At 43.8% G+C, this 23,222-nt stretch overlaps 2 protein-coding genes across 2 annotated transcripts; one reads left to right on the top strand and one right to left on the bottom strand.

The window, feature by feature from the left end:
- Nucleotides 1-391: 391 nt before the first annotated feature.
- Nucleotides 392-18,932, top strand: LOC115360264 (nuclear factor of activated T-cells, cytoplasmic 3-like). The gene is made up of 10 exons (XM_030053057.1): nucleotides 392-781; nucleotides 3,300-4,002; nucleotides 5,889-6,305; nucleotides 7,014-7,176; nucleotides 10,262-10,461; nucleotides 11,119-11,291; nucleotides 12,302-12,442; nucleotides 12,672-12,727; nucleotides 13,135-13,831; nucleotides 17,601-18,932. Exons 1-10 carry the CDS (start codon nucleotides 709-711, stop codon nucleotides 17,741-17,743), a joined length of 2,766 nt encoding a protein of 921 aa, XP_029908917.1. The 5' UTR covers nucleotides 392-708; the 3' UTR covers nucleotides 17,744-18,932.
- Nucleotides 18,718-22,210, bottom strand: pdcd2l (programmed cell death 2-like). The gene is made up of 2 exons (XM_030053064.1): nucleotides 21,668-22,210; nucleotides 18,718-19,740 (listed from the first exon to the last, which is right to left on the bottom strand). Exons 1-2 carry the CDS (start codon nucleotides 22,126-22,128, stop codon nucleotides 19,065-19,067), a joined length of 1,137 nt encoding a protein of 378 aa, XP_029908924.1. The 5' UTR covers nucleotides 22,129-22,210; the 3' UTR covers nucleotides 18,718-19,064.
- Between the last annotated feature and the right edge of the window lie 1,012 nt (nucleotides 22,211-23,222).

The raw sequence follows: 23,222 nt of genomic DNA, 5'->3' as shown, positions 1-23,222 counted from the left end.
ATATTTCTCATTTCTTTTTTTCTATTTGTTATAATTTGCCTCTTCTCTTGATAATGTGAGCAACCACAGCTGACCAAATTCCCCCCCCCCCCCCCCCCCCCCCCCCCTCGGATATTATTAAAGTGTTTCTGACCCTGCGTTCCAATACTCATACTACCATACTATTTAGTAGGGAAAAAAATAATTAGTATGTCCCAATACATACTAAACCACATACTTTGTAAGGGCAGCTGCAGTACATACTAAAAGTAAAAAGTATAAGTATGCGATTTGGAACGCAGGGCACGTCTGATGTTGATACTTCCCACCAAGGGCGCTTGAACGCAACGAATTTAAAAAAAAAAAAAAAAAAAAAAAAGGGGGAAGTGGAGCGGCTTTACGAGGGGACCGTGAAGGCGGCATGAGGATCAACCTGGAAGTTCCAGTAAAAGTCGCTGCAGCTGAACAGAAACACCGAGCAACAACAACAACAACAACAATAACAACAACAACAACACAACACGGATTATGGGGCTTTTGTTGTTAATTTAATAGACACATTTAGTCATTTTCTGTCGATGTGTGTGAGAAGTTTGGCCGCGGAGTCGACTTGTTGAGACAGACTGGAGTTTTGTCTTTGGGGACTGAGGAGCGACAGACAGGACGGACTGCAGACAGACAGGTCGGCTTCACGACACGCACCGAGGACATTTTGGTCTCTGCAGTCCAATGTCCGCAGCAAACTGGGCAGAGGAACTGGACTTCAGACTCATTTTTGAAGAAGACGGGAGACAGACGGCAGGTACGAGTCGTGTTAGCGGCGCTTAGCTAGCCGCGTCAAGCTACACGTGCTAAGGCCAGGCAACAGGAAGCGCAGGCACCTGGCTTTTCAGAATAAAGCTACTGTCATGACGTGGGTATCGTAGTTAAGGCGACCAGTCAAAACTTCAGACTGAAGTTACGAAAATATGAAAATAAGACTGATGTCTGTAGAGAAACTGAGTCGCTGTAGTAGTAAATGGAAATCTAATTAACACAAAATGATAGTTATTGAACTAGAGCATGAATGCAGTAGTAAAACCAGTGCGTACTTTAGCGTGATATTATTGAAACAGAAGTACATATACGTTTTATTTTTATTTTTTATTTTTACAGTAATAGTGTTGTGACACTAGGCTAATAATAACAATAATAATGCCATGCTGTAATGTCATTTTTATTTCTAACATAGAGACAGAAAACCATAAAACATTTGGCTCATCATTTTGGCTCCTTTGTCAAATAAATTTATCTATGTTGTATGATAATAGACTGTTTTAAGGCGCATCATTTATTTCTCTAAAAATCCAATTAAGTTTTGTGTGTTGATGTTTGTTTTCTTTAAGAGATCACAATTTAGCATCTCTTGTATTAACGCCACGCATGCATAAATGCCTATATAGATATTATAAACAAAGATAGATATTATAGATATTATAAACAAAAAACAAACAAACAAACAAATTAAATACGTGTTATGGTTCCACTTTGGCGTCTTGGTGCGACATGCAGTAAGTTAAAGCCTAAGAATTTTATTTTGAAAATCATCACCGGAAGTGTATTATACTTTTTGGTGGATTTGACACATGCAACTTAAATTAATTTCAAGTGAACTTTCAAATGTTATTTAGGTGAATGTATGCGGATAAATCAGCTTCTCGGGAACCCACAGAAAACACACAGAGGCAGTTTGTAGAGAATTGATCAGAACTGATCAGTATCGACCAGTATTTATTAGCACCGGTTAATATTGGTTAATGTAGGACAAGTTGTTGTTAGTTGGTGTTGCCTAATTGTGATCCCGTTTCATGCTTTCCTGCCAGACTTCAGTCATTATTATTTATGTGGAGGCTCAATGCAAACTGATTTAATCTCTTATTTTACGCTGGTTTCAGAAGCTACAGGTCTCAGTGGGAATCCTCAGTACCACCACAGGAGAGAAAAATGAAGTAACCCACCTTAAAGTCAATGTGCACTTATTATTTACCACCAGGAAACAGAGTATAAGTTAGTGCAGGCATATTGTGGTAATGTTTGGAAGCATCGTGGTGTCAAACTCCTGTGAAGATGGCGTGTGTTCATAGAGAAACACTGTTAACTAATGCTTTCTTGACAGTGTCAGGTATCTTTTGTTCCTGGTATTGTGCGATAAGATGTACCTTTATTGATCGGCCGTAGGGGAATTTCAGTGTCAGAGTCAGTGGTGGGTGAACTGCCTCCCCGTCTGATTTGCATGCCTGCATCAGTTTACAGTCAGAGCTCTCAGAGAGAAACTGAGGGGCCAGAAGGAGAGGGGAACGGATAAACTGAAATCTGCAGGTGATGTTATGCATGATCCTTTTTAGATAGACAGATAGATGGGCAGATAGATAGATAGATGGATAGATAGATAGATAGATACACAGATAGATAGATATTTTGGGTCTTGCAAAGCAGATGATTAGACTCAGGCTTCACATTGAAAGGCAGTGTGCCGCCAAGCCTGTCTGCCAGCAGGTTTTACTTCCTGGTTTTCTAACCGCACACTGTCACCCAGCTGGCAACAGGCCGCCCCCCTCCATCCTACCTACACACACACACACACACACACACACACACACACACGCACATTACATTTGTTTATATTCATTACATTCATGGATTTTGCAAACAAGTAAAGGCCGGGGGCGATGAACCACATCACAGTCAGCCCTTTGACGCCTTTTGCATGCATGGCAAGTGTGTGTGTGTGTGTCTGTGTGTGTGTATGTGTGCATGTGTGCACGTGCACTGGAGTATTAATAGCAGGTTTGTGCTGGGGTGTGTTTAGAGCAGAGTGAATGAACTCACTGAGCTGTTGCAGGTAATCTGTCACTGTGATCAGTCCAGTACAGACACTGTTGCCAGTAATACTGCCTCTAGTAATGCTAGTATTAGTAATAATAGCCTACTAATAGCCTACCAATAACAGTGTGTGTGTGTTAATGGTATAAATAAATAATATAAATAAATTCCAATCAGTTTAATCAGGAGACAGCACAAGACCAAAGACAAGAAAAAAAGTAAAACAAGCAAACAAACAAAGAGAAAAACATAATAGTAAAAATCATGGACTTCAATGCAAATGCTGTCAGGCGAGTGCTCAGATGAGATGTTGTGCTGGGTCGGTTTGATGTCATCACCGTGTGTATCCTAGTGATAGAGGAGGATTAGCAGCACTGAGGCTGAAGCACCAGATTGTTTGCATTGCAAACGATCAGCCCTCGTAATTTGCTTATCGGCTCATTTCTTCTCCCCTCCAGGTCCGGATCCTGATGTCAGGACGCCTCCCACCTCCACCTCCACCCTGGCCCTGGTCAGCCAGCCTGTTGGCCAGGAGCCACACAGTCACCATCCCTGTCTCTCCGCCACAAATAACTACCAGCATGTAGGCTACCAAGCCATGGGGCCCCAGTACGGCTCTCTGGGGAACCCCAGAGCGTTCGACTGCCCCAGCATCCAGATCACCTCCATCGCCTCTCACAGCCATGTGGAGGCGGGCAGCAGCCAAGATGTTGTGGCTGGGGCGGAGGGGGGGTTTCCTGAGGCGTCCTGGTCCCGGGACCAGCTGTACCTGCCGCTGGACGCCTGCTACCGGGACGCGGCGCTGAGCACCAGCCCCTGCAGCAGCGTGTCGTCCAGGAGCTGGCTGTCCGACCGCTCCTCCTGCGAGTCTTTCTCCCACATCTACGATGATGTGGAGGGGGAGCTGAACGAGGCCGCCGCCCGCTTCACTCTAGGCTCCCCTCTCACTTCCCCCCTGCACTCGCCCGGCTGCGGGGGCGGGGCCTTCGGTGTGGAGATCTGGCAGCAGCAGTACCAGCATCCTCTGGCCTTCAGCCAGGGCCTGTCGCCCCACCAGTCGCCACGGCAGTCACCTCGCCAGTCGCCACGCCAATCACCCTGCCCTTCCCCGCGCACCAGCATCACTGAGGAGAACTGGCTGAACCCCCGGCCCACCTCCAGGTAGGGCTGTATGGAAACCCTAGAGGGTCATAACTCATCTCCTTTTGTTACGTTGTTTATGTACTTTGACCAGCAGAGAGCAAAATTCACAAATCGTTCAATGTCCCTGGCATGAATAAACAGCAGCTGGTGTGCTGGTTGTACAGACCGGCTGGTAAACACACACACACACACACACACACACACACACACCAAGAAATAAGCGAAGTTCGGTATGTGGTGTCATTGAGTGCCCTCTGCTGGGCAAAGATCTGGAAGCATACAGAGCGACGTAGCGTAGCTGACTAATGGTTGTAGCGTAACGTTTTTCTTTTTACGGACAATTTTAGAAAACAAAATGTTTTACCTTGACAGTTTCGGCGTGAATCTTCCGCCTTCATCAGAAGCGTCACCAGAATGTTAGATGGTGAGGTGCCTTATCAGCTGATGGTTGTAGCTTTGTATAAAAAGACCTGCGGGTGAGTTAGGAAGACTTTAAAAAGAACACAGTGGGACAGTCTTGTATACTGTCTATTGCAAAGACGGTGTGGTTGTGATGCCACATAGTGAGAGTGTACAACGCGGGGTCAGCTTGTTCCCGAAGATCCAAGCGGCGGATTGAAAGTGTGGTCGCACTTCAGGGAGGAGGACAGATGAGTGATCCTAAATGTTTTCAGTGGGCTGCAGCTGCTCTCGTGCTGTGCAGAGCGGGGCCGGCCTCAAGACCTCACACTCAAGAGCCTCTGGAGTAAAACGTGTGACAACTTGCAGCATGGGTGTGAATATATTGACTGTGAGGTGACACCCACAGAAAATATTTGTCTTCCGTGTTGTAAATTTGAGATCACACATAAGTTTTGTGCAAGTCACTATACAAATGCATGCAACAGCTGCAAATGTGAGATAGGATATGCACTCAGGTTGATCTGTATTACTGTGAATATACTTTTTTGTGAAAATACAACCACTGTTTTAAGGCTTGAACTTTTCCTCTCTAACCATTCTCACTTTTGTTATTTAATTTCATCAAAAGGACCTTTTTAAAGGAAAGGGGAGGTCACATGCAGCATTTCAGCGATCTAAAAAATAAACAGTAAATGCCAGATTTTGGTGTCAGTGCCCCACAATCCAAGAGGAGGCTCTTTCTGGAGTCGCCGTTTTGCTCCGTCATTCAACAAACATGAATTTCTTTCCGTCTTGCTCTGGCACGCCACCACTGTCTCTCTGCAAACACACCAAACCCACAGCTGAGCACAGCGAGTTAATACCTCTTCCCTGGAGGTTGTTGAAAGGCATTCTGGTAAATGTATTGTCTGATTTCACACACTCTAACCTGCCTCTGCTGTCACTGATATCCATACAGGAGGGGGGGTTTCCCTAAAGAGACCAACGTGTCCACCTGAGCCTGACATAATTTTAAGTCGACACTGATGCGTAGCCTACAGTGCCTTCGACTATGATGCGTAGCAGCTTAATTCCCACCTGTGGCGCTGATTGGATAATTACTTTTCAACCGAGAAGATGCTGTTTCATGTTATGATGCCAGACCAGAATCAGTCAAGTCATTGGAGTGGCCTGACTCAAAGGTCTGGAGCCAGGCAAGCAAACGTAGGCAGTCACAAACAGTAAATTACAGATTGATGCAGATCTGACAGCTGGAGGATCAGAGGGTGGATTTTTCCTTTTAGAAATAACAAGTTGGTGTGCACATCCAACCAGTTTGGGCACAGGTGCAGAACACAATCACAGGAAAATGAAAAGGAAGTCATTGCCTGCACACTAAATTTCAACAGTATTTATTTTTGCAATGTTTCAACTCTTAGGCTCTTCATCAGGTCGAAGTGTTTTTCCTGCCAGATTGTAATCAACATTTGCATAATCGTATTTCTCCCTGGCCCTCCCTGCAGGCCCTCATCCAGACCGACCTCCCCCGGCGTGAAGAGACGCCACTCCAGCGCCGACGTCCCGGCCCGCTCCCCCTCCCCGCACCGCTCGCCCAGCCCCACGCCGGGCACCTCGCCCCGGGGCAGCGTGACTGACGAGACCTGGGTGGGAAGCCCCGGCGGCACCCTGGGCTCCCTGCTCGGCTTCGGCTGCCAGGAGCTGGACGTCCCGTCCAAGACCAGGAGGACGACGGGGAGCCAGCTGGGCCTCGTGGCCGGCCAGGGAGACTCCGTCCTGGAGGAGCTCCAAGCCGTCATCCCCCTCCTGGACTCCGCTGAGGAGCAGGGAGGCGCACAGGGAGGCCTGGCCGAGCTCTTCCTCCCTGTGCCCTCCCACTTCAGCTGGAACAAGCCCAAACCTGGCAACCCACCTCTGTTCAGGTAGACTGTACAGTTTGTAGTTTTTATCACTGAAACACATTCTCAAATATTTAAACGCTTCTATTTTTATAATACAGTTAATAAAAGCTACAGCTATTTTTTGATTAATCTGTTGGTTTTGTTAAATCATTTAATCTAGAGCCAAAGGTGATTTTGTCTTCAAATGTCTTCCTTAGTCGGACCAGCAGCCAAATAAAATCCCCAAAGTATTAATTTTGTAATATGATCAGAGAAAAGGAAGATAATCTCAGCATCTTAATGATCTGAGTGAAGCTGTAATCAGACAGTGTTTTTGGCATTTCTTCCTCTTAAGTGATTAAAACAATTAATCCATTATCAAAATTCGAATCAATTAATTTTCTGCTAATCAGCTAATTAATTAACTGACTTATTGTTCAGCACTACGATAAATGAATTACACAGTGACCCATTACATAAATTAGTGTTAAACAATACATATTGTTATCTATGTATGAACATGTGTGACATTTTGCACAAATATCTGGATAGTGATAATGTCTGATATGATATCTCGATATTGTCTGTCTGCACGCAGGGAGAGATTACCATGACTGGAGTGCAAATATCATTAATATTGTCATTATTATCATATAAATTCTAATTATATTCTTATACCTAAGGAACTGAATTGCAGAGATTCTAATTGGCTTATCATGACATCAATATATGGCTCGTGCCCCCCCACAGGCCGTCGTCCCCCCCTCCTCTGGACTGGCCGCTGCCCAGTCAGTACGAGCAGTGGGAGCTGAAGGTGGAGGTCCAGCCGAAGACCCACCACAGGGCTCACTACGAGACGGAGGGCAGCCGAGGCTCGGTGAAGGCGGCGGCAGGAGGACACCCCGTCGTCAAGGTGACTCCTCGGGTTCATACCTGCGTGTCAGAGGTGATGCTGGCGTCACGCGGGAGGCTTTTCTGGGGCTCCCGCTGCCCCAGTTACACGCAGCTCTCCGAAAATGTAACCGCACGTGGAAGCGGTGCGAGAGCTGTGATTGGTCCACTCTCCTCCCACGCGTTTGTGTTGATTTCCACTGATGGTGGAGACAACATGGAGCCGGTGGAAGCAGCTTCACAAACCTGTGTGTGTATGTGTGTGTGTGTGTGTGTGTGTGTGTGACAGCTCAGCGCCACATCCTGCAGCATGCCAGATGTCAGTAAATTCATTTTGATGGCATGGTGACAGAAATCCTGCACACTGGCATCACTTGCAGCGTTTCAGTCCAGTAAGCCCAGTGTGCAGGATCATGGTTTTCCTCCTGTGCACCTGCTTTAAGACACCTTTAAATACAAATGTGCCTTATTTTCTGACTTCTACGTAATAAATTCATGGTGAGAAATCTCCAAACCATCTTGAGAGAGTGGAAGCAAAATTACTGATGCTTTGATCTGTTAGCATGAAGGAAGGAAAACTTCCTAGTGGCTCATGCGTCCACAGGCAGAATGCAGAAATATAAGAAATACATGTGCTTTTATGTTCACACACCACGATGCCTTAGAAACAACAGCGGCTCTTTCACGCAGAGCATAACTGGGAGAAAGAGCCAATCACATTTTTCTGCATTTTCTGATTTGGCACTTAACGTTCATGAGAGTTTGACTTTATGCTGCTTTCTTGCTCGCTTTCTTCTGAAAAAGAGAGGCTGTTAATCTCAGGGTTGACGAAGACATTCACTTAAACGTAACACAGGAACTGACAGTCCACACGCGCAGAAGTGAAATGGGGATGTAGCAAATCCAAAAACTGAAAAAAAAAAAAAAAAAAAAAAAAAAACTGGATGCAGTCATCACATTTCATGAAGGCATTTGGCTGGTTTGTGGCTCTTTGTGTGAAACACGTTGTAGGGTCAGGGTTAGGGTCAGGGTTAATAGTCCAGTAATTTTAGGCCAAAATTGGGGTCAACCTAGGACAAATTGCAAGAGAAGCAAACTCAACTGATTTTGTATCCTCAGTTTGTCCTGAGTGAAGGAAAAAAGTCCCAAGAAATCCCATTGGTGGAAAGTTTTGAAAATCACCTATTTATGACCACATATTACCAAAAAACACTGTTTTTAACACACAGGGGAAAGGGGTTCAACATTTTACTTTCAGATATCACTATAAAAATTCACAAGATGATTACACACACAAAGACAAGAAAAAAAGTCAATTACCAGTTCTTTGAATTATTCTGAATTAAAAGGTTACTATATATAAAGTAACCTTGAATTAAAAGGTTACTATATAACAGTGAATTAAAAGGTTACTATATATATAGTAACCTTTTAATTCATTGTTTAAATATCTGTTCTGGCATTTATTCCTTATATTCCTTATTAGTGCATATCAAATCAGATAATGTGTGATATGCATGTGTAAACAGAATAATTCAAAGAACTTGTAATTGGCTTTTTTTCCTGTCTTTGTGTGTGTAATCAACTGGTGAATTTTTATAGTGATATCTGAAAGTAAAATGTTGAACTCCTTTCCCCTGTGTGTTAAAAACAGTGTTTTTTGGTAATATGTGGTCATAAATAGGTGATTTTCAAAACTTTCCACCAATGGGATTTCTTGGGACTTTTTCCCCCTCACTCAGGACAAACTGAGGATACAAAATCAGTTGAGTTTGCTTCTCTTGAAATTTGTCCTAGGTTTTTTCATAAAATGACTGGACTATAACGGTAATTGCAAACCTGAAAGACGAGTTCTCTATTTTGGAGTTTGGTTAAATAGCGCCTAGGCTCCAAAATACGAACTTTTCCTTTAAGTAGCGCCTGTTTTGTTTTGTTTTTCAAAAATCAGATCGAGAGTGATCCCGGTTGAGCGCGGCAGAGGGAATCTTCTTCATGTCAGATCTCAGTGTTTCCCAGAACGCATCGCTCTGGCAGCCGCACCGATTCAGTCTGTCAACATCTCTGGTATTTTTGGCTGAGCGGCCCCGCCGGTGTGTTACAGCTGTGTTTTACTGATGCGGGATCAGAGAGCGGAGGCAGGCTCAGACCAGTGAAGCTCCATCGAGGCCCCATATGTAACTTACACCAGCAGGGCTATTCTGGTCTGAGCTGTGTTCCTGCGGCTGAGAAAAGCCCACCATCTTTACTGTGCAGACCCAGAGGCCCGCCGGTGCCGAGCAAACACAGCCAAGGCACAAGCTTTATTTGATTTTTTTTTAAGTTTCACACCATGAGGTCATTGTCTTATTTTTTCATTTACTAATTTATCTCTTTGTCAAGTTCTACACTTTTACTTCACTTTTACACTTGAAGTTTTTTTTTTGCCATGCATTCTTTTTTTATTATTACTGCTTTTTAGTTGCGTTTGCATGTATTTTATGCACCTCGGCACCAATGAAAATGTGTTTCCCGAGGTTTTAAATTAAATAAAATGATGAAGATGGTGATGTTTTGTCCTCAAGCATTGGTCGAGGACTTTTTTTTTTTTTTTTTTTTTTTTTTTTTTTTTCAAAATGTTAAAATGTTAATACACCAGAGAGAGTGATGGAACATCAGAATTTTTATTTATTTATTTATTTATTTATTTTTATTTTGCTGTAGAGGTCTATAAATTCAAATTAACAGGTTGGACAGTTACAGGGCCTCCAAACAAATAAAATGCAAATCTGATTTTTTGCATTTCTGGAACACGCCAACCTGCCGTCCACCGTAATGCATGCAGGCAGCTCTCAGTGACAGGCTTCACCATCCCTCCATGTTTCATCAGAATTTAAAATTTTGACTTTTAATCACAGATTTAACAGCTCCCCCATCAGGCCAGTCAGTGTCATTAATGTAAATTGCCAAAATGCATTGTTCTCCACCTTTGATTAAAATCAGATGACAGCTGTTTGTGACGTGGCATTCAGTTATAGCTCCCCCATGTGGCCAATCAGTGTAAATGTATATATATATATAAATTTTTTTTTTTAATGAATCAGACAGTAATTGTTGAATTTTGTGTGCAGCTGACTGGATACAGCGATCAACAGGTCAGCCTGCTGGTGTTCATCGGCACGGCGGACGACCGCTACGTCCGACCGCACTCCTTCTACCAGGTTCACCGAGTGACGGGGAAGACGGTCACCACTGCCTGCCAGGAGAGGATTGTGGGTAACTACAAGGTCCTGGAGATTCCTCTGCTTCCAGAAAACAACATGTCCGCCAGGTACGTCGCGTCAGAACCGCTCTCTGGTGGAACGGCTCAGTCTCTCTGCTTTTCCTGCTCGACATTTATCTGATTCCTCTGCAGAAACATCAGATGAGCCGCATGTCAGAGTGAAAACCAGCCAACAGGATGTGCAGCAGTCAGAGCTACAACATTAAAACACTTCATGCAGCAAGAATTTAACTCTCTGAGAGGAACCAGTCTTCATAATGAAATACTATTTTTTACCGAGAATAAAATTCTGCTGTACTTTTACTGAAGGAACGTTTGAAATGCATTTATTTAGGAGTTTATTTTCATTAAAGTATAAATTAAGTCAGCAAGTTAAGTCAAGGATGTAAGAACTCTTCCACGTCTTTTTGGTAAGATTTTTTTTTTTTGGCATTTCTGCAGTAAGATTGATTTTTAAGGCATTTAATTTGGGATTAGTCTTGTCCTTTAATTAAAAAATGTAAACTGCATGTCATTGTCACACACCTCTGATACGGTGCAATTTGATTGATTCCATATTTAGTGTAGAATTGATTGATATATTACACTGTTTGTCTATGGGAAGATGTTAATCTTCTATCATTCTACTATCTTCTATTCTTTTTTCTTTCTTTTCTCGTATTTTTACACAAGCACTTCAGGCCTCTCTCTGTTTTTTCTCCACAGCCTCGACTGCGCAGGCATCCTGAAGCTGAGGAACGCCGACATCGAGCTCAAGAGAGGAGAAACCGACATCGGGCGGAAGAACACGAGGGTGCGGCTCGTCTTCCGGGTGAACGTGCCGCAGCCCGGCGGCAGGACGGTGTGGCTGCAGACCACGTCCATCCCCGTGGAGTGCTGTGAGTCTCCCGCTGCACTAAAACTTTTAACACTTTAACACTTCAACACTTTAGGTTCCTGTCCTCAGCGACTCACAGTGACGTCAAAAAGACTAAGACTCTTTTCCAGATCAGTAACTTTACAAGAACCCAGCAAAGGGCTTCCAGGTGGCATCATGCTAAATTTATATTTTAGTGCTGAAACAATTAGTCTGTCAGTCAACAGAGAGGTAATCAATAATAATTAATCAAGTAAAATGTAAGATTGACTTCTTTGTTTCTGTTCATGTCTCTATACAACTCATACTTTTAGTTTTTTTAGTTGCTGGTCAGAGCAATTTGAAGACATCACCACATCTTTTCTTTATTTTTCACACTTTATAGACCAAATGAGTAATTGATTAACATAAAAAATAACTGACAGATTAATGGTGGGCAATTTTGATTGTTACTTTTAACTTATCTCTTACGCCGTCATGGTTTACCATGTTTATAATTGTAATTTATTTTCATGTAATTCAGCTCAACAAGTGCTTTTGCAGTGCTAAGGACTCATGCACTTTTTACACTTAAGTGGGGCGATGCAATATATGACTTAGTGTGAAGTCAGGCACGGACTCGTGTTTATGTCATGTAGTTTTTTTTTCTTTTTTGTATTTTAAATGTTGTATTGAGTGTGATGTACTGTACTCGCAGCTGAAGCACTGGAGTCCACGACAAATTTCCCCTGGGGACAATAAAGTCATTCTGATTCTGATTCTGATTCTAATCAGCAATGGAAATAATCACTGACAGGGTCTGCCAACAGGTTGCGCAAAACCACTAAAATAAAACTGGATGCCTGCTCAGTTTTTACAGCAGCTACTTCAGGTCAGGTTCAGTGTTTATTCTTACTTTCTATACATGTGTTAATGTTTTCCGGTTGCTGCTGCTGGAAGAGACACTATAGATCTGGATGGGACATAATCTGGTGAAATGAGGATTAAATGTACACAACGGTAATAACAAGAACCTGCTGTGTGGTGTTGCAGCCCAGCGCTCGGCGCAGGAGCTTCCTCAGGTGGAGAGCTTCAGCCCGGCCAGCTGCTCGGCAGACGGAGGGCAGGAGATGATCATCAGAGGACCCAACATCTCCACCCAGTCCAAGGTCATCTTCATGGAGAAAGGGCCCGGTAAGAGATTAAATTAGACAGGATGCATCTTTAATTTAATTCCTTAAGTACCTCTTTTTATGAATGAAAAATGTTATTTATAATTACAAATGCAGAGTTTTAACAGCAGAGGATAAGACAGCACTGTGTCCAGTTTCTCTCCTGATTGACTCCCTCACTGATATTACAGAGAATATTATTATAATAATATATATTTATTATTATAACCAACATGTTTTGTTTGCCTCAGATGGACGGTCACTGTGGGAGGTGGATGTCAAAGTTGTTCCAGAGAAGAGCAGCGAGGTAAGTAGCAACAACGACAATTCAATACTAGACATGATATGGAAAATATTTATTTATTAATATATAAAGTTCAACTGTAAACATACAATACATACATATGTACATACATAACATATAAACACATATTAATAATGATGATCATAATATATGTGTTTAAGAAGTCAGGATGGTCAGGTGAGATATTTATTTTTTTAACAAAATATTATATTTTGAATCACAGCGTAGCAGACATGTTAGTGTGTGTCTAGTTGTAAAAAACAATGAAACTTATCAAATAGATTTAATTTCCAGATGGAGATTATATTGACACATCACACACCTTCCTGCTGTTTGCCTTCATCAGCATACCTCCTCCGTGTGTGTGTGTGTGTGTGTGTGTGTGTGTGTGTGTGTGTGTTTCCCTGCAGGCCAGCGTCGTCGTGGAGATTCCTCCGTACCACAAGGCGACCTCGTGTCCCGTCCAGGTCCAGTTCTATGTCACCAACGGCAAGAGGAGGAGAAGTCTGACGCAGAGCTTTACCTACCTGCCGGCGGCCAGACGCCTCCTCCTCGCCTCCTCCGCTCCCGCTGCTCCTCTGGTCAAGCAGGAGCGCTGGGAGGTGGACTTCATCCCCCATAATCCACCTGTGTTCCGCCCGGCCCCCAGCCAGCCGCTCTCCTGTCCCGACACGGCGTATTACGACTCCTGTGAACTCCCGGTGCATTGTGGTCCGCCTCACCTCCTCCACCAGCACCTCCCCTCGCCCGATCCCCTCGACTCCCTGCTGGACTCGAACCGACAACCCGGAGAGCACAGGCTCAGCTTCCAGCCGGTTGCACGCAAGCCTGACGTGTACGCGCCTCCCGCCCCCCTGACCTCCTCCGTCCCGCCTCACGTCCCCGACCCTCAGCAAACCTCCGCTGTGCCTCCTCAGAGCTCCTCTGCCGGGCCCGGGGGGGAGCAGGCCCCCTCTCTGGGCTCCAGGAGAGCCGTCCTGCCCGGTGCTGACCCACAGAAGGCCGCCCTGCTCACCGGCACGCGGGGAGGGCTCAACATCAAGCAGGAGCCGGGGGAGAAGTCGAGCCTGGAGTGTGTGGGCCTGCAGGAGATCACCCTGGACGATGGTAGGAAGCTGTGTCGCCTAAAAAAAACAACAAATAATATCATAATAACACTAAGAAGAAAACTGTTCTTTATTCTTTTGTTTGACGCTACTTAAGGGGAAATTTCAGGGGAAAACAAGAGTTCAAGAAGTTAAAACAGCCGATCCCTTTCTATGGTGTGGTATATGGTTGGTTTGGTATTTTAAAACTACCTTTAAACTACCATTATTTTCTTAATTAAAATTGCAAAAAACTAAAACTAAAAATATAAAATAAATAAAATAATATATATAATAAAATAAAACAAACTAAATAATTGATTTTATCTTGATTTTCTCTGAAATTTCCCCTTAAGTCGCTTCAAAGTTAAAAAAAAACCCCCACATCTCTTCAACAGGGAGTCTCCTCCATGTTGAAGCTCCATCACTCTGATACTGAGGGAAATATTCAGAGCCAACATGTCGTTGTTTTATGGCTGCAGAATCACATCAGATAGAAAAGATCTGCATGTCTTGTGCATCATTTTAGACTCATTTCCCTGGCACTCAGCAGCTCATGTTTGGGATCTCTGGAAACCTCGGGATCTGTGCTAGAATTTAAAATCAAGTTTTGAACAAAGCTCAGCAGGTGTTTGTGATGAGAACTCGCTGAAGAGGTTAAGTTTGTTTGATGTAGTTGTAGTAGCTGTAATAGTAATAGTACTGGCAGTAGTGGTAATGATAGCAACACTAGTAACAGTTCCAGTGGTATTATTAGTGTGGAGAAATGACCACCAGTGGTTTTCCAGTCATTTGGCTAGAAAAACATCCTCTGTGTCTGCTAAGTTCAACAGTTCTACAGCTAACCACATTAACCCTGTTCTGTTTTAAACGTGTGGGTCAGCCAGTAATGTGGTGAAACTGTTCTGTAAACTGTTGGATAGTTTCCTGCTGTGGTGGTGTGGTGAGTCTCAGGCTCCCCGGGGAGTTTAGTGTCGCTCACAGCTGTGGAAGCCTCAGGTTTGTCAGGTAAGAAACACCTTCCTGTTCTCCTCGGGTCCTGCTGGGGGAAGATGAAGACGTGTCGGTGCAGAGCAGAGGAGACGCTGCCTCGGCTCTCTGCTCAGGAAAACATCTCAACTCACTGTGAATCAGCCTGTTTGTCTTTACAGTGCAGTGATGGGCCAAACACACACACACACAGTGCATGACTGCTGCCTTGGCTATGTGTGTGTGTGTGTGTGTGTACATGGTATCTCTCTATGATCTTAGTTATTTATGTGTTGGGGCTTGTGTCGGTGAATATTGTGTTTCTCTCAGATCTGGGTTAATTATAGCCGTGCCTGCTGGTTGCTGGCTGCCATGTGAACCGTGCAGATGGGCTCGGGCTGAGGCGGGCTGGGGCGGGCTGGGGCGGGCTGAGGCGATCAGGGCGGCAGCAGCTGTGCTCAGGCCTCTGAACTTCGCCCTTCAGCTTGACTTTGACCCTGAACCTGCTGCTGCTGCTGGGAGCAGAAACACAGCGGCCTCGGCATGAAGCAGCCAGCCTGAGAGACACAGCGGACTGAATAATGCCGTCCTAACAGACGGATGAGGACATTGGCTGGTATCTCTGGGTCTGCTCTGGGCCGGTTCTTTTCTCTTAGGACACAGAAAATGTTCAATTTTCATTGACGGCAATATTTCCTGAGTCATTAATTACATGTGGTGTGCCTCAGGGTTCAGTCCTCAGGCCAGATCCAGTTATCTCTTGGTCCCTTAATTCCTTTAATTTTGCTTGATGCGTGCCAGAAAGCTGGTTCAGTCATGTTTTTTTTATCAACTTTTTATTATTTCTAAAATTAGATTTTTTTTTTATGTTTTACTTATCTTTCAAATCACCATGTCTCGATTGCTGCCATTCCATTGCACAGCTTCAAACTGTGCAACTGTCCACTGCTAGGCTACTGACAAAAATGAGAGGCTTTTCACATATTTCTCCTTGTTGGCCTCTCTGCGCTGGATACCAGTGAACTTCAGAATTTATTTTAAAATTGTATTCAGTACATACGAGGCCTTGCATGGTCGAGGTGCAGGGCTGAAGCCATGTGCAAGTCACCGTATGGATGTGTGTGTGTGTGTGTGTGTGTGTGAGTGTGTGTGAGTGTGTGTGAGTGTGTGCTGGGGAGAGAGAGAGCCGAGATGCAGTGCATAAATCAGGCTGACTGAGCGTTTGCCATTACAGCCCCTCGACTCTGGAATCTGTGTAATTCTTAATAAATGAATAATAAACTCTTTTTGGTCTTTTATCAGCTGCTTTTTATCACTTTGAACAATTTCCTGAGTGATATGAGGCTTTTCTTTTTTACTACTACTACTACAAATACCACTACTACTAGCCTACTACTGCTAAAACTACTGCTGTTTTTACTACTCCCTGTATCCCAAATACTACTGTTACTACTACTACTGCTACAAATACCACTACTACTGCTACTCAAACTAGTATTACTGCTGCTGCAGCCACTATTACTGCTATTGCTGCTAATAATGTTAGCACTCCTACTACTAAGAGCAGAAAGCAGCCTGTATGTTCAGAAAATCTTATATTTTTATTAATTATTAAATCTTGAAAAGTAGTGAAACATGAATTTAAGGCAGGTATGAGTGATAATTTTTCAGTCATTGCAGTAATAATTGAATTAGCTCTCCTGCGGTTTGTTTCCCAGGTTTTTTATAATGACGTGCCGATCCGAGCTGACCTGTTTGATTTGTTTAATAGTGATTTATTATTTGGTTTTCTTGTTATTTGTCACTGGCTTAGTTGTATTGATTTGTCACGGGGCAGCACAGCGGCAGCGGGGGTTTGACAGTTTCTCTGTTGCAGGTTCAGGTTTCAGAGCGGAGCTATGAATAGTCCGAGCAGATCGAGAGAGATGCAGACATTTGTTGCTCTGCAAATAGATGCAGTCACTCCAGCAGAGAGCAGCTTTTAAAAAAATGACTTCAGACTCTTCCTGCCTGTTGGTTCTGCCTACTTGTCCCATGCATGGAGCCGCCCAGCCTCAACGGGACGTCTGCTTCATGAATCAGGTGCTGCACCTGTCAGCAGGCCTGCAGAGACACCAGTTCACTGCTTCTGACACACAAATCTGTAAAAACAGGACGCTGTATCAAACTGATCTGTGGTACAGGATATACGGTGTTTAAAGCGTCAATTTACAATAAGTTCGCCCTCTTTTGGCTGTGCAGGGAATTACATTAATACTTGCTGCAGAAAGCATTTTTCCTGATTTTGGACTGTATTATCTCCATTGCTTCATGCATTTCATGTTATTCCAGCTCTTTGATTTAGGGGGAAAAATCTGGATCAACCTGGATTGTAGTTTTAAAGGTGACAAACAAATGAGAAATGTTCAGCGTGGCTCAGAAGGTAGAGCGCTCATCTGTAAATCAGAGGGTTCCTGGTTCAATCCCTGGCTCCTCCAGTGTGTGAAGTGTCTTTGAGCAAGATACTGAACCCCTCACTGCTCCTGATGGACAGCTTGGCACCTTGCGTGGTAGCCGCTGCCATCAGTGTGTGAATTGAGGCAAACATTGTAAAGTGCTTTGAGTGGTCAGTAGGTTAGAAAATCGCAGTCCGTTAGTCATTTGTTTTTGTTTTTTCCCACCATGGCACCATGACTGCTAAGTTTGTAAAAGCTAAGTTAGACTACAAGTCACCAACCATCATTTCTGACTCATTTTAAAGAGGAACTGGTGTTTGGTGTGTTTCATTAACAAGTTGCCTGTAGATAAAATAACAGTTTGTTCTGCTTTTCGTTCTGTTGCAGTGAATGAGATCATCGACAGAGACATCAGTGGCCTGAGCGGCGGCGCCCAGCTCAGCCAGTTTGACCAGTACGAGCAGTACCAGTATGACTGGGAGCAGGGCTCCAGTGACGCTGCCTTACCGTTCTGTGGAGGCCTGCAGTAGCTTCCACGGCCTTCTTCAGGACTCGACCCACCGCGGTGCTTCTTCTATGCTTTTTGTGAAAATCTTACGACTGCTGTTGCACAGAATCTTCTAAGGCGATGTACAAGTGCCTCCAACCCCACCTGCAGCCTCGGACAGGTCCTTCTCTGTGGTTATCCTGTCAGGTTCTTAACTTTCTATCTATCTCAGGACGTTCAGTCAAACTGAAAGGTCGTTTCAGAGCAAAGCGGACTCGTACCTCACTGACACACCAAAGATTTCCTGACCTTTCGTGACAGAATTGGAGGAACTGTAGAATCTGACAAGAAAACGTGCAAGTTAACTGTAAAGCCAAGCAATAGGTGAACGGTGCATTATCTGTCCTAACCAACAAGTAATGTCTTCACAGAGGCTGACGTGCAGAAATAAGGAAATGTTGATGTTATTTATTGGCTGATTAATTGAGAAGTCTATTTTTGATACTCTGGACCCAGTCCAGTACAAACAAAGTGCTCTAGCTTGTCATTTTACATTTTCTAGCTTGCGTTTACGCTCTGCAGTTTCCATTTTCCTCGCTGAACAATAGTGCTGTTCAAGCTGAAGCTTCAGACACTGAGCTATATTTACTGTATCATAAGGTTGAGATTTAAGTAAAATAAATTCAAAGAAAATGTGTTTTGTTGTGATGAAAAGAACATTGTTTAACATAAAAGCGTGCAGACTGAGAATAACCATTATGTCTTTTTACGTTTATCAGTTATGACATTTTAAAGAGCTTCAGTGTGCTGGACTCTCATGACTACTACAATGTTCTCTTTTTTGTTTTGTTTTTTTTTTTTAAACTGAAATCAACTGAGTGTACTCTGAGTCTGTTCAGCAAAGGACAAAGTCTGTGAGATTGAAAATAGATTCCTGTTGCACAATGAACTGAGCCTCCATTCAACAAGGAAACGTATTTTCAAACCAACATCAAATTGAAGGCACTGGAGCCAAAGTTGTAAATGTAATGAAAACTCTGCATCTCCCCAGTCATTTATTCTGTTGTAATGTTACATTTCACACGTCTGTCACCAGAGCACCGGATTAGAAAGCTGCAAAAAACAGACTAAAAATGTCTTCAAGTATTTCATATTCTGACCAACTTCCACTGCAGTTTCATGTGATGAACGGGCATTTCTGTGATGGAAATAAAATGGATCCAGAAATTTGAGGTGCATCACCAGCATCTGTTTACAAAAGTTGGATTTAGCTCTTATGTGTACATCCATTTTTGTGTGTGTTTGTAACAGCGACCTGTCCTGTCCTGCTTCACGTGAAGCTCAGACTCCGCTGAAGTCCTCAGTCACTTAAAGAACTGCTGGTCCGGGTCGCTCTGGATGAAGACGAACTCCTCCAGGGGCGAGGCCGAGCCGGCCGCCCAGCAGCTGCTCCTGCAGGTGTAAACCAGCACCGTCCCAAAGTCCAGCTCCGCCTCGGAGCCCGAGTCTGTCCTGCGCATCAGGCTGACCAGCGCCGGCATCAGCTGCAGCTCGAAGGTCCTGCGGCCTCCACAGGAGCCGCAGGCCGGGACCATCTGAGCCATGTTGGAGGGCGGCTCCGACACGAAGAGCGGCGTCCCGTCCCAGCAGTAGCGCAGGATCTGCTCGGGACACAGCGAGATCCTCTTCATGAACCTGGAGAAGACGGCGTCTCCGTGCCTGGCCTCGCCCTTCTCATACTTCTCCTCCCCCCCGCCGCTGCCGCCACCGCCCTCGCCACCCTGCAGCTCGCCCACCGCCACGCCCTCTCTGTTCTCGTACTCCCTCAGCAGCTGCTGAGCGTGCTCCAGGTCGTCCTGCCCGCCCAGGTCTGACTCCTCCACAACGCTGATGTAGAACGGGTGGAAGACGGGGGCGTCCTTGTCCTCGTCCTCGTCCTCTCCCAGTCGCAGCTCCTGCAGGCGGCTGCTGACGTCCGGCTCGTTGACAGACGGAGCTTCTGCCTCCTCCTCAGAGCGGCCTTCATCCTTCACACCACCGCTGAAATCATCAGAAAATCCACTCATTACAATTGAGATAATCAGCTGTTTTAATCATTCATCAAGTGAAAATGCTAAAGACTGTCTCCATTCATATTTATATTTATCATAAATATGACATATATTTATTTAACCAGCAAAGGGTAATTGAGATTAAAAATCTCTTTTACAAGAGTTTCCTGCCAGGCCAAGACAGGCTGCAACACACATACAAGTTACAATAAAAATGGGAAATAATTCACAGAATCATAAAAAAGCAAAAATATTCATCAACCATCATGACAAGACATCGACTTCATGGATCATAGAGAAACGTCATGAATCAGCCAAAACATCTGCAGCCAGATGTTATTAAGTCATTAAGGATTACTTTAAATGTCTCTAAAAAGAGCAGCTCCCTGAGATTCAGGTCATTTTGCAGGATAAAGTCCCCAGGAAACGACCTCAGCTGACCTCCTGTAAAACTGAGCATCTTAAACAGCGACATCATTCTGCAGTGGGTGTGAATTAAAATTTCAACCAATAAAACCTTCACAAACCTTTAAACATCCTCTCTCATCCACCTAACCTTTCAAATAGAATTGTAGAAATACAGAAAATCAGGAAAACATGAGTCCATTTCATGGGATCTTTAAGGACGGACAGCAGGAATATGTCCTGGGAGCAAAGACAAAAACTTCCTGTTCTGCTCTGAAGGATGCAGCTTCGTGAGTAAGATGGAAGCAAACTAAGAGTGGAAATAAAAATATGACAAAGCTGAAGAATAAACCATCCAGCCTGAACGTGTAAGGAGCAGTGATGACTTAGGGCTTTAAAATCTGGCAGGCACTGTGAAGACGCATGCATGGATATAACATCACCACCGTCCAGCACCGACATACAGGCTGCAGCAACGAGAGGAAAAAAAACTAATTTCAATTTTAGTTTTTTCCACCAAATGCTGAATATGTGGCTAAAAAAGAGAGAGAACCATCCATTACGGTTCCTAAATATCATCATTTTTGCACTTTCTCTAACTGATTAAGTGACTGTTAGTGAAGTGAAGACACTTAGAAATTCAACATATGGCAGTGACAATGCATATGGTCAGAGATAAAAATGAATTGTGACATCGGCTGCATTTCATTTCCCTGCAGCAGTCGAATGAGAGGGTTCATGTATCGCAGTTTCACAAGCTCTCCATCAAAATTACATTATTTGCATTTTGTAATGATATGTTTTTTAACTCTACATTCTAGCAGGTCAATTCCATAATAGCTAGAATTTTTTTTTTTTTTTTGGCTTAAAAAAAAAAAATCCAAACAAACAAACAAACAAAAAACAATCAGTTCTCCGCAGTTCTCAACAGCTGTTGTCATGGAACTTTTTTCATCAAGCTATCACAGCTGTATCAAACAACAACAACAACAACAAAAAACTGTATATCATATCAATTGGCATTGTGAAGTACGTGCATCATCCTATCCCTGTCCTTTATGCTGCAGCGTTTAAGTTTTATGGTATTTTCCTCAAGTGTCATCCTCAGAAAAGTAAACGGCGTTCACATCAACATCTGAATCAGTTACTAACAGGAATTTACATTGAGGAGTTTCTGAAACCTCTGATGTAACCAGCTGGGAAGTAAATAACATAGAAGTTATCTGGAAAAAACATGACTGGCTAAATAAATTCAAATTAAAAAAAAAAAAAAACAAAAAACAAAACTAGACATTGTCTACATCCAGTTGGGGTTATGCTGTTTTTTTTTATACTTAATTTTCACTGTTTTTATACTCAAAATTTTAAATAAATGTGAACCCACAGTCATATACTGAATTGCTAACGACATGTTTAGTTTAAATACTGAAGTATGAAATTTTGTCCTTATAATTTGGCCCCAATTAAAAGATGAATTGACAATGAAATAATGATTCGTAAAGCAGCCCTACTTCAAACCTCCTCCTCCTCCTCGCTCCTCATCCTCCATGCCCCAGTCATCAGCTCCGTCACACCAGTCTGTGGTGGCCATAGAAGGTTCGGGGGCCTCGGGGGGCCCCGCGGCCCCGGACCGGCCCTCCGCCCGCACCGCCGCTGCTGTGTCCCCGGTGTCCAGGCTCTGGGAGCGGAGGACGGCCCAGCCCTGCGGCCGACCGCTGCAGGACGTCCCGGGACAGGCGAACACATGCAGGGTCCTGTGGTAGGGAGAGGCCGCCAGGGGGCAGTAGACCTGCACCACGAGGCCCAGCGCCGCGCCGCAGGCCGAGCAGCGGGGCCGCCGCCGGGACACGGCCGGCAGCGGGTCCGGCCGCCCGCCCACCTTGTTGGTCAGAAACGACGTCTGGTATTTCTTCTTATCGATCTCTCCGTCACACAAACCGATCAGGGCTCGCTCCTGATCAGGCGCCGCCATCTTTCACATGTTGACAACTGCAGCCGGAAGGTGCGTCACCATAATCCTGCCGCAAACACGATGGAAACGCCGAGCGCAAAGGTTCCGGGGGTCTGTCTCTTAAAGCAGCAGGTTGTTCTTGTTCTCCAAAAACAGCCGCAAATAATCTGCTTCATAAAGCTCAGGTCATGAAACTCTTAAAAAACATTAATGAGCGTGGGCAGTACACAGAGAAAAGTTCCTACTAAAGACTTGGAGTTTTTCCAAGCCCGCCGCCTGACGCAATTAGTTTTATTTTTATTTTTATATTATGATGAAGAATATTTACAGAATCTTTTGTAATGTATGTCACATGTGTACTTAATGTACTTGACCCGAATTTAATCAAATAAAGGAAAAAAAGAGTCAAGGTTTTTGTTTTTTTATTTATTTATTTTTGAAAATCTTTCTTTCAAGTCATGAACAAAGAAGATAACATCGCTTACAGACAGATGAAGCATCAAGACAATAAAACGTAAAGTAAAATAAAATAATAAATGATAATGATAATAATAATACATAAATAAATAAATGCATACACCACTGTATAGTGTAGTGTATTGCAGGCCTCTATTGTTTTGACAGCTTTCTGAAGAAAAGAGGAAGAAGACAGGAATGGCTTCAGAAACCAACGTGGCCTCCATCAGGATTTTTACTGACAAACAACCAATCACATCACAGAGCCGTTTGTGGAAAATGGGTAAAAATCAATTAAGAGACTTACAATAAAATGGAAATAAAATGGAAACAGTTCCATCCCTTCAGACTTGAGACAAACGGCTTTTTGATGTGATTGGTGGTTTTATTTTTTGTCTTTTTTCATAGAGCCAAGTTTCAGTTAGCAGTGTGTCACCGTGACATTAAAATGAACATAGTAAAGTCTTAGTATTATCTACTAGAACTACAATAAACATAACCTGTATGTTTGAAAAGGAAATAATAATATTATGGTTAAAAAAAAACTTTTTTAAGACCAGAAATTCAGCTTCTTCTTCTTCTTCTTTAAATTGTTCCATCTGTCTCAGTCAGGAGTCGGGCTCTGACCTCTGACCTCTGAGACGAAAGTTACTAACGGC

This window comes from Myripristis murdjan, chromosome 6, assembly GCF_902150065.1.
Source record: "Myripristis murdjan chromosome 6, fMyrMur1.1, whole genome shotgun sequence".
NCBI lineage: Eukaryota > Metazoa > Chordata > Actinopteri > Holocentriformes > Holocentridae > Myripristis > Myripristis murdjan.
The sequence above is the reverse complement of the archived record's forward strand: the minus strand, read 5'-3'. Positions and strand labels throughout refer to the sequence as shown.